At 42.0% G+C, this 15,968-nt stretch overlaps 1 protein-coding gene across 4 annotated transcripts in view; it reads right to left on the reverse strand.

Moving 5' to 3' along the window:
• The window catches only part of CDH4 (cadherin 4), a 660,054-nt gene that overhangs the window by 40,222 nt on the left and 603,864 nt on the right, over positions 1-15,968 (reverse strand). For all 4 annotated transcript variants that reach the window (XM_083801443.1, XM_083801444.1, XM_083801442.1 and 1 more), the window contains one exon: positions 2,207-2,344. In XM_083801443.1, the coding sequence (XP_083657569.1) occupies positions 2,207-2,344 (138 nt within the window). The remainder of the gene's footprint in view (positions 1-2,206; positions 2,345-15,968) is intronic.

Consider the following 15,968-nt stretch of genomic DNA (forward strand, 5'->3'; position numbering starts at 1 on the left):
TGAAATTCATCCTGACTATACCTGGGAGTATATCAAAGATATTTGTTTCCATAGAATCAGAAAACATTATTGTAAGGCATACTTGGTTTTCAAATCTTTATCAAGTCCCCCGTGCTACTGTATAAAGCCCTTTGGCCTTTGCAGAACTCTTTCTTTAGTGATTAAAATTAGAGAAATAATGGTACACATCAACCCTGCTTAGAGGAAGAGTAACATTTTCTGATCCATTTAACACAATCCTATGGGTAACTCTCTTGATGACTTTTATTCCTCCTAGGTCTTACAAACACTGAAACATTAAATACTTAGAATTCACCTGAAAGCAAATTGCCACTATCTTAACCTTCCATCAGATTCAACTTTGGAAAACGTTTTGGAGAGACTTCGAAATACATCCCCTTCAGACATGGATCACTACCTGAAGGGATACTGTCCTGCAGAAGGCACTACCCGAGACTTCGCTTCCTACATTTCATTTGGAGCCAAGGATCGGTCAACCTGGGTCATCCAGAACAACCTGTGCTTAAATGATGTGGCCACTAGATGTCATTCCTTTTTCACTCAAATGAAGGTTAAAGAGATATTAACCTGGCAAAATAAGCCCCCCACCCAACATTAGCAGGCACATGTTGTGGTAGGAAGTCCCATTGCCCGGGAGATGCCAAACTGTGTAAGACCAGCCACTACAAAAGTTTCCAGGGAAAACAATCCCATACTGGCAGGAGAAAGGACCACATGGCTCAAGATCTGCATTGCATTTTTATGGCACTCCACAACCATATGTATCATATGTAAGGAGATATGTAATGACAGCTTCACAATACAAAGCTCTGTGTGTTCACCACGACAGATAGGAAGCACATGTGCTGTTGTAAAACCCAAGCTCTACCCGCTGGAACAGCAACAGACTGGAGGCTGAGGGCCAGACCCGAAAATGTGTAGGGTGCCCATTTCTCTCTCGTTCAGGAGGAATTTAGTGCCGCTCTTTTTCTGAGAATCTAGGCCCTAGTCAATTCATCAGAAATGGCTGGCACTGCTCAGGAACCGAGCACACTATGACCAAGAGCTCAGGTCCTGATGGTGATGGGAGGGAAGGATCCCACAGCTGGCATGGAGCCCATCTGGGTCCATGGTGGCATCAAGTTGGCTTTTGCACGACTTTCTTGAGTTCTGCTGCACATTCATAGTTTGTATGGGTGTAACTAAGGGGAAACTCTGACACTACGTGAACAAATATTTGCATATCCTGTAAGATGGAATGAAAATTCAGAATAATATAAATAATAAATGCATTCCTTAAAGGATATTCAGTGAAATGAGCACAATGCAGTTTTGACTTCCTGTATTTTTAGCGATCTGGTATCAGTTTTAGATACATCATTTACCACTCCTGGTTGTCCCTGATATGGATATAGACAGTGGTTACACAATGATTTCTCATTTATTAGCATGTAGACCTCTACGCTCCTTTGTGGTTACTATCCATGTTTCGGATGTCTATCTTTATGGATTATGAAGGCTGGAAAGAACCAGACCACATAATTTCTCCTTCTGTCTTTTCGTTTTTATCTTAACCAACTCTAATCATTTGTCATTTGCAATCTCTTTATCTTTTCCACTCTCTCCCAAATAATAAAGACTTGAAGCACGTAAGAATGGGATAGAGATATACTGTACTAATTTCAGTAAGATCTTACACTGATTAAAACCAGATGTACTGAAGTATGTCTGTGCTGGCACACACAAACACATCTGTTAGAGCTATCAATGTAATACAAATTTTACCAAATAACTGTTACCATTTAGAGTATTTACTGCTTCTTTGAAATCGTATCCAAGCTACTAAACCCAAAATACCTCTTACTGCTCAGGATTTCACTCATAAGTAATAATAACTCTGAGATGTCTACAGCCAATTGCTGTGAAACAACTGTATCCTCTTCGGTGCAATCAGACATAGTCTGTTTGCCACATTATTTCAGCTCCTTTAGTACCTCAGTGAAATTGGTTGCCAAATAGTTTTGCTAGTTCACAGATCATTCTTTTTTTCCCCCATTTTTTTTGCCCCTGAAAGTCTTTGTCCCACAGATCTATCAAGTTCCTCCTATCTGCCAAACCAGCAAAGGGAGACGACTGATACATCAATCCATGAATTCCAAACACGCTGTGTGTCCACGCATTGCTGTGCTGATATATTGATACTTACAGTGCTCGTAGTGAATTCGGGTGGGTTGTCATTCACATCTGTCACCGTAATGATTGCAGTTGCCGTGTTTGAGAGACCGTAGTTAAGATTTCCTTCCATATCTGTGGCTTGAACAATGACTATATACTGCTGAACTTTCTGGAGCAAAATAAAAGAAGAGAAACAAAAATACAGCCTGTAAAATGCCTGGGTTTATTTTCCATACACAAGTGCAGTTATTATGAAGTTAGTTGGACTCAAAATGTTAGTAAGAAGACATAAAATTTTCTATCATATTTTTGAATGGATTTTTGCATAGATTGGAGGTTATCACCAATTTTATGGGAAAATAAAAATCTTAAATACAGAAATCATTGGTTGAAACAGACGTTTTTGTTAATTTTTAAGCATTTTCAGCAACATTAGTTTGTGTCTTCTGAAAACCAGTAAATACTTGGCTGGTGTGTTTCATGTGTTTGATGTTTCATGTGTTTGATGTGTTTTCTTCTGGAAGACACTTAAGACTGTATGTTAATGCAATAGGAAAACAAACCTGAAAAAATAAAATAGGAGAGAGCAGAACCTGATCTTGCATGTTTGTACATCTCCCTGCAATGCCTCTTTATTTGTGAATATCACCTGAGAAAAGAGACCAACACCCTCCTCACTGCAACCTCCTTTCAGGTAGTTATAGAGGGCAATGAGATCTCCCCTCAGCCTCCTCTTCTTCAGCCTAAACAGCCCAATTCCCTCATTGCTCCTCATAAATCTTGTTTTCTAGTCCCTTCACCAGCTTCGTTGCTCTTACAGGCAGATATGAAGGCAAAGCTCCCATCCTCCGTGGGCAGCCGGAGAGATGTGCAGAGGACCAGGGAGGGATCCAGCCCAAATCTGTGTGGCTGGGAGGAAAGCTAAACCCCCCTCCTCCCCCAGGACCTTGCTCGTGGTAAGCCCTGCAGTTTGTGGGCTCGCAGAGCAGATAAGTTTTGAGGGGACAAGCAGGAGAAGCTGCAGGGTTTGCTTTGGATGCCTAAGGTGTAATTACAGCTGCGAGCTGGGACACGGGGATCAAGTGGCTCTGGTGGAGCAGTGGAGAGCCCAAAGGTGTGAAGATGAGATGGAAGCACAATGTTATGCAGGAAAAGCTTTTTGCAAAGCCAAGTGGAGGGACTTTGATGGGAGGAGAGACCTGCCCAGAGCAGCCGCATGCTGGGCTGCTTCCTGCTGTTGGAGTCCGGTTCAGCTACTTGAGTGCTGCCCTTTCCTTCGCTGATGTTACAGGCTCATGTAAAATGTCAGACGTCCTTTGAAATTCCAAAGGGTGAGAATTAGGTCAGTTAGGTCTGTTTACTCCCATACAAACGCTCTTGAACTGCTGTAACTGCTTTAATTCTTGAATTCTTCTGAGTTGCTAGAACAACAGAGATCTGAATTTTAGCTTTATCTTGATTTCAGCTCATTTAGTAGACAGATATTAATCTGCTAAATTGACACGACATCGCACATAAGGATCCATCAGCACCTTGCAACTGGAATATATTATGGAAATGTACTTTCATTATTTCTTGCTACCTTGTATAATAAAACATGAGGGAGAAACTATTGTTAGCCCTTGTTTTTCCTCCTGAAAAAAAGTTGCCATTCATTGCTCCATTTGTAAAGCACTGAGTAATCGTAAGGCTGAAATGTCCTTATTAATGAATGTAATTTCTATTTCATATTTTGCCCTGCCTTCCTTCCCTCTTACAGACAATTTAGGAGACTGACAGAAGTATTCCCAAACCGGCCAAATGCTTGCGAGCCAAATTAGGTTTAAATCATAGAAAGGGGAAAGATAGTTAAAAAATAGTGGCAATCAGATTCCACAGAAATTAGAAAACCAGGTCGGAGGCCCACATTAGAGACCGCAATTCAATAGTACATTTAAATGGCAAAGCCACCTCTAATGTTCCTGGCTGCAGTGAGACGGAGCCGTGTAACGCGGCGTTTCCTATCTGATGGCATAGCTGTCGCCCAGCATTTTAAAAGCTCCAACGCTTCCGCAGCCTCCGCAGGAAAAAAAAAACACACCTTCCTTCTTCCCATCAAAGAGGGCAAGGAAACAGCCTCCAGCAGTGGGGGCTCTTCGTTTTTAACCTTGTGGTTTTCAGTTTTCCCCTGTCTTCAGACCAAGGTTGCACGGCCAGGTCTAGCAGGGCTGTGGGAGCCGAGGCAGCTCGGCTTCTGTGCCAAAAGCGGTCCTGAAACCCTGCCACTGCCTTGCAAACTTTCTTCTGATCTCCGAGAATGAACTGCAGACCTTGGGTAAGGTCGCATGTGGTCTGCACAGAACCGACTCATATTGGGACCTGGGCTACAAGCCTCCCACTGCCTTCAGCTCTTTTCTAGTTGGCTTCATTTGGCCCTTAACCAAAGCTTCCACTGGAAAAAAAATATGAATCCTCCCATACACGAGGGGGAAAGGGACTAGAAAGTCTCATTTAAGAGTTCTGTTAGCCTCACCATTATGCTCCAAGTACAGATATTAAATTATACGGACTCTGATGACATGCTTGCATGTCTGTGTACTCAGAGACTGTCTTATTAATCTCAGATTTACAATCAGTTTTTTTTTTATTTAACAAAATGCAGCTCACCGAGCATCATAGCACAGTGTTCATAAAAAATCCAGAACAAATTCAGAACACTACATTAAAGAAATTTTAAAAAGAGTTTGTATCTATCAGATAATACAAACCCCAAAATGAAAATGCCCAGAATTTAGTAAGGTACTAGCCACAAAGAGCTGGTTCATGTGGATGGGAAGAAGGAAGGAAAACACAGGACTGCTGCACATGTGAAAGAAAGCACAGAGAGTCCAAGCCTGGTGAGAAAATGTGAGGAATTATAGCAGATCGCAAATGCATGGAGTGATCGGGCAGGATTGTTATGGGAACAGAAATGTTTAAGACAGGCACTGCATCTCAGGGTTGGAGGCAGCTGCAGCAATCAGGGACCCAACCAGAGCTAAAATCCTGGTGCAAACTTCACCAAAGGTGCTCTGATTTTCCTCAGCTGAAGACACAACTATCCTATTTAGAGCAGAAGTGTGGTCTGACAGAGAGAAAGATCTTGGCTGGCATGTAAAGTTGTGTCAACCAGGAAAACATGTAAATGAAAGTAGACTGGGATTTGTCAGACCTTTAGGCACTCGGTTGCCATCCACATCCACTTTCATCTGAAAGCCTCCAGTGTGGGCATATAAAGGTGGCACACTCAAGTACCTAGTTTAAATTTATAACTAATTCAATCTTCAGTGAGATTGGCCCCAGCAGACAAGAAATTACTGATTTTTTGTTTTTCTGTAGCTAACCTTTTTGCTTTTGTGCATTAAGCTGATTTTATTGAACTATTCAATCAATTTCAATTTCAACATGTCTTTCCAATTTGTCACCGCATCTCCAGGGGCATCTTAGTTTGTTGTCCTACTATTATTATTATTGTTACCACTATTAAAAAAAATAGACAGCCCCGTGCCCCCAAGCATACGAGACATTTTCTTGATGGGGTTTTGATCATACAGAATAATTCTGATATCCCCTTTCTTTGCAGAAGTGACATTTTAAGTAGCACAGGGCAAAAACTACAGCATGGATGTAGCACTGAATAGTCTTAACCCAGAAAAGTGAAATAGTTCCTCTATGTTTGCTCTGATGGTGATGCTGTGGAACAGAAGAAATAAGCTTCTGCCCTGACAGGGGCAGACTGAAAACCCAGCCCCAGTGAAGTCACTGGGAGGCCCAGTGGCCGGTATTTTTAATAAATCTAGCAAATCTTCATGCTAGATGAAGGTGAATGTGCTACTTCTACTTCAGTCATGGAAAAAAAAAAAAGCTGATCTTGATAAGTGCTGAGCTTTTAGTCTGACCTAAAAACTAAGAAGGGCTTTTGAAGGAAAAAAATTACAAAGAAAAGAATAATTTAAGCAGTTGTGGCAGATCTAATCTGTCCGCTCTTCTGTCAATCATCTGATACAGAGCCACAAAGACATACATCAGCTAAATTCCAGAGAATGGGAATTAGCTGAAGAATTAGTTTAAGCTGGTTAATGGGAAGTTGTTTCAGGGCTTGGTAAAAAAGTTAGGAGCAACTCGTGCAGGAAGAGGTAACAGCTTGGAAGAAGGGTAACCAGAGATAACAGAAACAAGATGGGATTTCTCAGTAGAAAACAGAACATAATGCAGCAAGGGACCGACAACAAGACTTTTGTGGCAGCTGGTTTAGTGGACGTGAGCAGGGAGGACTGGCACCGCATCCCACCAACTCCCTGCTGTGCAGCAGGAGACAAACAGCATTGTCGAACGCACCGTGTACAGTATTAGCCTTGCAGATGCAACGATAGTATTTCTTTGTGCCAAGCACTGAGGGCTCATCTGGATGCTGAGCACAATCCAGGTCACTTGTATTCACCGCTGAGCAACCCGGATCCGACCAGGTGCCGGGAGTGAAGAGCCCATCACCGGAGAAGAGCCTAGAAGAGCTTGGCTTGTTTAGTCTAGCAAAATGAAGGCTGATAGCAGATATGATTGCTGTCTATAAATACATCAGGAGGATAAACACTAGGAAGGCAAAAGAGCAATTTAAACTAAAGGACAATGTTGACACAAGAACGAATGGGTATAAGCTGGCCCTGAATAAATTTAGGCTGGAAATTAGTAGGTCCTTCACCACTAAAGCCGTGAGATGCTGGAGGAACTATCTAACACAAGGTCTGGGGAGAAAAATGTTCAAAAGAGTATATTAAATTAGGGGTAAAGCCTTTTTGGTCTAGGTAGAAATTACGACAAATTGAGCTAAAGCAGAAATCAGCTCCCTCGGTATTCTCTAGGTTCAAACAACTTTTGAAGACAAAAAGAGAAAAGCCCTTTCAGTCCAGATACCACAATCTGTTTGGGTGAAAATGGTTTAAGACTTAACACCGATCAATAACATCAAACCAGCATGTTACACAGGCACGAACAAAGGAATAGTTGCCCCCCTAAAACTGCAATTATTGCCAGCAGCTCTGCCCATCGTGGTGCAGGCTGGCACCGCAGACAATGCCTCACTTCCCCTGCCTTGCTATCAGAGGTTAGAAACCAAAGTAAATCACACTCAGAGAGACAGTCTAAAAGAGCAAAGTAGTTTCTAAATGAAATTGTAGTAATGAAATGCTATCTGTGATATCCCAATTTCCAAGTCTGCATGCACAATATTTTTTGGAATATGGCTGTTCCTAGTTTACCCATGCAATTATTATATATCATACACGTGCTGGGTAACTGTGGAAGCCAAAGTCCAGAAATGCGGTAATTATGTGATTAAATTAATCTGCATTATGGACAAAGGGTTTGCAAAATTAGGACCTACATTTTCAAAGCTCTGTACAAATATTGTCCAATTAATTACCACTTCCTGAGAAATGTATGACTAACTAAATTTAGCATCCTGTCTGTTAAAGCAAATAAGGTTACCAGGATGTTGCTGTGGGATTTATTGAGTTGAAAGCTATTGGTGAAGGAGAAAGAAAATCTGAAGCTGGTAAAAAAAAAAAGGTCGTATTTCTTCTCTTGGCTATCCTTACATCTTCTTTACATTTATGTTTTTTTTTTTTTTTTTTCATGTCCCCTAACTTGTACATTGCCAATGAGAAGGGTATGGGATATTCCTCTGGCTTGTTTTCTAAGTCATTTTCTTCACATGCTAGCGAAATTTTGATGTTTGCTTTTTTGGTATAAGACAGTTGCCCATGAACACATTAGTACTAAACAGTGTAACATGGCAGAGAGAGCCAATTTGAAAACAAACAAACACCCCAACAGTCACTTCACTCTAGCAGGAATGCTTTATCCAAAAAGATCTAATTAGCCATTGTTTAAAGAAAGCTCACAGGCAGACCTTTTCAAGTATCCGTAATGCTCCCTACTTAGCCATGGCTAAATATGAACACAGATTCCCGGAAGAAACCCCTATGCTGGGAGCTCGCTGCAGAAGGCAGCTTTCACAGAACAACCAGAACGCCTGACACCCCCGGCAGCCCCCTCAGGGACTGGTGGGCAGCGAGCTTCGCCTTCATGCCCGAGCCGAGCCGAGCCTTTGATAGAGCTTGACCTTTCCCTTCCGTACATGCGGTGCAGCATCGTGTCATGTAGGCAGCACCCTCAGCAGACTTCAAACCCCGGGCCCATGAATCTTAATGCACACGCTGCTGCTGCCTGAGCTAAAAGGATGCAGTTTGCTCCATCCCGATGTCTCTATACAGGTCTGGCTGCTATCAGAGGCATTTCACGTTCCCGCTAGGACTGTAACAAGGGAGAGGATCCCATCTTTAAAATGAACCAGGGCCCTCGCTGCTGCACAACCACGAGCAGGGAAGCAAACAGACAAGTTTATTTTCTCCATTTGGCTGGGGTTGTGTTTGCTTTTCTTCCCAGCATGGCACAGCATTCCCTGGCCATGAGCATCTGGGCATGTTTGATTTTACAAGCTATCTGCGACTGCAGAGGTCTCGGGCAGGAGTGGTGCCGTGGTCTAACTCCAGTGATGCTGATGTCTCCTCTCCTGGAAATGGTGGCGTGTTAATTAAGCTAGTTTTCCGCCGTAAAAAAAAGGTGTTGATGAGAAACATCCTGGCTTCTGACAAGCAGGTCAGAGCCCTGAATTCCTGCTCCCATCAGACTGACCTGCCTGCCATCCTCATATTGATAAATGCCTCCAGCTCCTTCCCTCCTGCAACCTGGGCTGCTCAAAGCAGGCGAGAAGCAGCCTTGCAGCTGGAGTGCTGCAGAGTGGCGTTGCTTTTCCCACCTCGTTTCTACACCCCTGCAAAAGCTCAGGGCCAGCCTCCACCACCTGCAGCTCTCCGAACTGGGCTTTGCAGTGCCTTGGACGGCTCCCATGCCATCCAAACCACAGCTCACAGCCATCATCCAGCCCAGTGGCACAGTGCAGAGACTGGGAGCATGGAAACACTAGTGCACATTGGGCCAACTTCAGCAGATTTTCTCTTCTCTTCTCAAAGGGTGAAGCCCTGTGCCATGGCTCATCCCCTTCGCACTGTGCTGCTGCCCCGTAAGACTTATTTAACTGGAACTGAAAGAGGAGGCAGGCAGTGGAGGCCTTCTCCCACTAACTTTGCACCCGGTGGGGGATTTCTGCCTGCAGAACGGAGTTGCCTTGACTCAAAAAGAAGGGCAGAAGGACAATATTTATTCAGGAGTCATCCTGATGAACAATTCCAGTGTTTGCTCTGACTCACTGGCTGAAACAAAGACGGCTTTCACCCACGAAACCATGCTGGGAGAACTGTCCCACAAATCTTTATAAATCAGTCTAACACATGCCAATTTTTTTCTGAGACAAATAAAGGTCCAGAGGCCACAAGCTAACCTCCAGATTTTCATTTGGCACTGCACATATATTGACAATCGACCTTTAATAAGCAGCTTTCATCTAGCAGTGTGATTAACAACCGTGAGTTAAGCTTTTTTTTTTAACATTTTTCCTCGCAGCACCTGGGCCCTGTAACCTCGGGGATCTCACACCTTACTGATCTCTTAAGCTACTGCACTTTAAGACAATATTTTAATATGTTGCAATTTGCAGATTTTTTTAACCTGTTCACAACCAGCAGGTACACAATCAAATCTTTCAGCTTTGACCAGGGTGGGTGTTGAATTTGAAGTGCAAATGTTCCCTGTTCCAGCTCAGCAGCTATTTTCTGTGTGGTGGCTTCTGAAAGCAAAACAACGCCTGGTGGTGTGTGTAACAGCCAGCGAGAGCTACCTTAGCTTTCATATGAAAGCACAAGGAAGTGTTTTAAAAGTCACCTGAAAGAAAGTGAGTATGATCACAAAGAGGTTATAAAATCACAGAGAGCTGGAAAGCCCTTTGGGAGCCTACTCTGTTTGGCCTCTTAGTAGTGTCAGACCAAGCAGTTCGGCTTCTGTTGCCTCTGGCTGCTTTTTTTTTTGTGTTACTCAGGCAGTGGAAGTGGTGAGTGTAACCCTCCCTAAGCACACCTCAGGTACAGAGGAGACCCTGACAGCCACACAAGAAGCCTTCCAGCACCCTGGCTGTGTCCACAGCCCCCAGGACAGAAGGTACATGAGCCAAACTGAATCGCTCACCTACCTAATTTTATTGCGAGAGTCATGATTTTGCTGAAGAGCCAGCTTCAGGAGTGGTGTTATTGAGTGAGAATCTCATCTCTGAAAGCGATCTGCTAGTTGTCAGGGATACAAAGGAAAGCTTAGAAATATCAACTCCAAACACTCAAAAGCCCCGAAACAAAAACAAGTAAAAAAAAAAAAAAAAAAAAGCAATAGCAGACATATCAAAATAACTGAAAATGGTAACACAGACTGGTTGTCCTGGTGGACCATTTTCTTAATGCTTTGTGCTAGCAATACTGTGCATAATAAGGACTGTATTAAACAAACAGAGATGAGTGTGATCCATCTGATTTTTTTTTTTTTATTTAATTATTTTTATTCCTTGGGGATCAGGCACTGAGCCTGGGCTACCGAGGTTTTGAAAAAACTCTCAGGTTGAAACCTCATTGTGTTGGAACACATGAGGAATATCAATGCAGAGATTTCTGTGCGAGGAGAGGGACCTACTGGAAAATGCACCCACCAAAACAGTCAACTGACCCAAATGCATCTTGCAGAGGGTTCCCCACACTCTCACCCCGGCTGGCTCCCTCTTAAGGCAGTGGCACGTTTTCAAATATACTATATACAAGGTTAATACCAAAGTAGGGGCTGTTTAACCTGGTACTTATTCTAGATTTTGAGTTGCAAAGGGTGGGGATTGGAGGTATAAATTTTTTATCTGATATGTCAGCATAGGAGAACATCAGAACTCGAATGCAGCTGTTTGAAAAACTTCAGCCCACGCAATATTTTTGGATCTGAAATACTGCTTTAAAATCAATCTCATTCTTTGAAGTTCACTCAAAATCTAAATGGTACCTCTATTTTGAAGATTGTGACAGCATTTTCCGGTTTTGGGAGGTTTTATAACACGGACACAATATTTGTTGAGAATTTTTTGTTTTTCCACTCAGCCTTGGCAAATGAGACACCAAGCCTGAAGCAAATAGAAAATAGGGACTGGGCTTTTTTCAGAAGATAAGTATGAAAACAACAATAACTTCAAGCAGTAGCCACTGTTCTGCAGCATTTTTTTTTACCTAGTCTTGAAATGTTTTATTTACTGATGCTGCTACTGATGGACCTAATAGGTTTCCATGCCTCCAGCAGTCCTACGAAGGCATCTGGGTTGAGCCTATTAAAGATGTTCAGGCACTACAGACTTACCTCAAAGTTATTATCAGAATTGCTAACAAAATTGTTATCAGAAAACCCACTGTAAGAATATCTGTAGTCCTTGGACAGTAGTCCTATTTAGGAAGACTGTCAGTAAACGGGCTTCTTATATGGTTCATATTTAATGCATAAATTGCATAAATTAGAATCACAGGATCATTAGAAATAGGTTACATCTCACTCTTTGGTGATCAAAACTACAGATCAGACTCAAGTCCACAAGGAATTAGGAGAGGAATAAGGAAAATAAAATATACTTCTGATTGTCACCTCTGATAGTCATGTGAGGGGGTGACAGTGAGCTGGTATGAGCTACAAGTAAATTTCATTTAAAAAAAGAGATATGACGAATATCTATGATAATGTATTTTGATTATGACTACAGCCAATGAGTTGGTGCCAAAAAAGAGTAGGACTGTGATTAAGGCTACAGGGTGCAGCTTGGATTTCTTTTGCATTTTCCCAAACACTCCCCAAGTGACCTTTAGTAGGTCATTTAATTTTTCTGTGCCTCAAAGAAATTGAAAATAACACTTCAAAATGAAATGAAAACACTTTCTTATCTTACAGTGATATCGTGAGAATAAAATCCATTAGTTTGCTGAAGCACTCAGACACTCCGATGAGGAGAGCTGCAGAAGGACCCATCACCAGCACCCTTCTGCTGGAGGTAACCGCGCTGGGCATCGCTGCAGGAGCTGGTATTCTTTTGTATCTCCGCATCGACAGGAAGCAACTCAGACCTAGCAGACACTGCTTTCAATTCACATCAATATTTTGCAGGCTTTATGCCCCAGAGATGCCAGGTCATCTTGCAAAGCACTTAAAAGGAGACCTGAGGAATAAGCCTTCTATCTTTTGGCTGAGGCAATTTTTGTAAAACCATGAAATTACGTCCAGCTTTTCTTGGACAGGAAGAGACAAGCAATAGTTCAATGTCTAGGTGGTCACACAGCAACTGTCGCTGCTGAGAGGTGCCCTTTGGAAAATCTGCCAGCAGTAAATTGATGCTGCTTCCAGTTTGTGTCTGCCACTTTTTGACAAAAGGAGTGAGTGTTGAGAGAGAAGGAAAAAAACAAAAACCCCAGGCAGACCACAGAAAAGGGAAAGTAAACAACAAACCAAGAAACATTTTTGAAAATAAAAAATAACCTTCTTTGGACTTGTGCAAAACCACATTCTTCCTCTAGTGTGTATCTTCTTGGTGCTTACCCAAAGGCCAGGCTTTAGGAAAAAAAAATCCTAGTTATGTCCACTGCACTTTTATAATCTGCAAAACCTTTTCTGTCAAATGCTGCCAGAGCAATTTAATAAACAGGAAGAATGCCTTAATGTATTCTGAAACCTGAAAACCACCCATCATTAGCCCCACATGCTGTTTTCTTACTTTCTCTGCTTTAAGCCATTTAGCTGTTACAGCTCTTTTTCTTGTAAGCGTCACTTCTGTTTTTATCAGCCTGATTTGTTTTCTGGTATATCTGGCTTGATTAAAAAGAGGAAAAAAACCTTTTACAATCCAGGTAAAACTGCCTTCTTCTTTAAGCTGTGTTGGGCTGGAAGCTTGAAACAGATCAGCAAGAAGATCAGTATAGGTCAATAAATATTCATAATATTGCTCATAATTTATACTTGGACTCATTTTTGCAGATAGGCTCGAAATTCTGCGCTCATGGCACTTCTGCTATAGTCAGAGCTTTTTATTCTTAGCAGCATGAGGTTTTGTAAATCCTATCAATGCAGCAATTAAAAAAATAAAATCAATGTAATATATATTCGATGTAATATATTCAAGCCATTTCTCTACTCCTATGTGTTTACACATGGTATGTACACCATAACAAGGATCCTGGATTTTAAAATTTATGACAGTCAGGAGAGGAACACAAGTCTTGGGAATCTGTATGGTGTAGACTCTGTATGGTATGGATAAAATAAATGAATTTGGTGTTATTCATTATTCACTGTTGAGAATTATTCCCTCACTTTTAAGAAAATAGCTTGGCTAAGTTCTTGCTAGCTGCATATCATATATGCCTTCACCCTTATGAACTGAAAGGAACATCCAAATAATGGAGGAACATGTTATAGTTGGAAAAGCAGCTGATTTAATTAAATTTGGCAGAATGAAAGGTTAGTGGAAAACAATCAAATAACTGAGAAGAGATTAATGTGAGATGCTCCCTATTGTATTTCCCTTAAGAGCTGCTTTACACAGTATGGGTAGGGTCATGTTGTGTCGATTTGCTGAGAGAGAATTTGATTGACAGAATTACTGAAAAAGAAACTTGGTTGGGTTGTGAAGCTGGAAATACTAATGGGGGCTTCTGTCAAAAAGAGCTCTGGCTGCAAATGGGCTCGCTTCCCTGGCTTTTAAGAGGGCTATGCTCTTCCAGGTACTGTAGACAAATACTCCAGATTTGATCAACTGAGCTAGTTAAGTTAGTGGAGACACAACTGGAAGACCCCTGTTTAAAGGCCACCACAAAAATTACACCTTGGAGGAATACAGATCACTATGTTCTGTCTACGGGACCGGTGCTGGGGACTGAGTGCCACAGCACTTAACCCAAAAAGTCCTACCTGCCTCCACCATTTCTCTCCTCCACAAACTTTGATCCCCAAACCCATGAAAATATGTCAACCTTTTAGTTAAAGCAGCAACTGTTGGGTTGCTTTGTATGGCACTGATCCAGTCCCTGCTCCGACTGCAGCATGGATGATCCTTGAGCTAACCTGCAAGCCCTGCTGGGTGTGGAAAAGACAAATTTTATGTGAAAACAGGTGCAAAGGAGAAGATCCTCAATGCTGTGGGAAAAGTAGCCAGAAGCTTGTCCTGCAAGCGGAAGAATTTTCAGCTGGCTGGAAGTTGTGACCCATGCCATGAAATGACGATGTTTGAACATGAACAAGATTTGATCTTGTTCACTTTGTATATATTAATCACATCAAAGATGTAACGTGCAAGAAATGAAAATGTGCAGTTGACTCAACACTTGATGGTTGTACTCTGTCTCGGTGTAGAAGAAGGGATACAATTCCGACTGAATCTGATAGAAAAAAATAAGCAAGAAGAAAGCAAAATACAGTAATAAAGTTAGGGATAACTTACAAAATGCAACATAGCTACGATCACTTAGGTGTTACAAATCACTCACTGAACAAGATCTAGGATTAATGAAGGATAAAATGCTACACTTTTTGAAGTAACGCATTTCAGCAGTTTTTTAGAAGCTAATGATCCTAATGTTTATATGTAGATGTACTAGATAAATATAAAATAAAGTTTTTTTTTTATTAAAAATTGCATTAGCGAATTTGAGTCAAGTCATGAATGAATATGTGTACTCTTACAAAAGGAAGGCCACTAAAAAATATTTGCAGATAGCAGTTAATAGTGCAGTGCTTCCCATGCAGCTTGCTGATGTTCGCAGCACTCCCTGCTCTCTGGGATACAACATTTGGGGAATGAGCAGCAGATAGATCCCGGGAAGATATTGATCGATACATTGACCATAGGTTTGCAATAGAAAGTGTCTGCAGGACATTTGAGCAAACTTAGATTTTGATGATGATATCTGCAGCTTTTGTGTTTTGGGTTCAACTGGGCCCAAAGACTCAGCAGAGAAATACTGCTGCGAGGTCTGAAACCCAGCCCCTGTTGACTCGGAGGCTTTGCAGACACCTATGGATGTCTATGATGGACACGATGCCGGCTCTGTAGGAGCCCAGCTTCAGTGGGACTTCAGCACTCTGCAGGGTGGGTGCTTGCTGCTCTGTACACACCTATATACACCTATACATCTCAAGGCACTGCCTGCTCAGGAGGTTTCAGATGAGAGAAGGTTTCAGCCTGGGGAAGTGAGGAACTGGAATGAACAGCTTCATGATAAACTGGGAAACTGCTGATAAACTAAATGACTGAAAAGCCAGGCTGGCACAGCGCCACTGCGAGCGTTCTCTGAGTTGAGCAGGACGTTTTCCTTTCCATATTGGACCTGTCAGCCTTAATCAGATCTCCTAGAGCCGAGTCACCGTATGTCCAGGTGAGACTACAAAAAGAGCGATCATTATCATCCTGGAAACAAACTGCTCAATGTCAACCGTGGGAGGAGAAGCTCAGGTCAGAAGAGCTTTTTTTCCATAAAGTACTCCAAAAGAAGTGTTTTGATGTACGAAGTGTGAAATGTAAAGGCCGTTTTTATTAATTTGATATAGGAGCGAGTAGACCCTCAAAGGTCCCAACTGTAAAAGAGACCTTTGGCAGGGTAACTTGGGCTCTTTCTTGTGACTATATGTAACATGAGGATTGCATGGTAGCCAAAAGCCATTCCAATAATTGAAGGCAGAATTTAATTTTCTCAGATCAGAGCCTTAATCAAGCAGCATTTAATTTCAATGCTTTTTGTCATCTAAGGGATGCACGGGATCTATGC

The sequence above is a fragment of the Anser anser genome, assembly GCF_964211835.1.
Source record: "Anser anser genome assembly, chromosome: 16".
Classification (NCBI taxonomy): Eukaryota; Metazoa; Chordata; class Aves; order Anseriformes; family Anatidae; genus Anser; species Anser anser.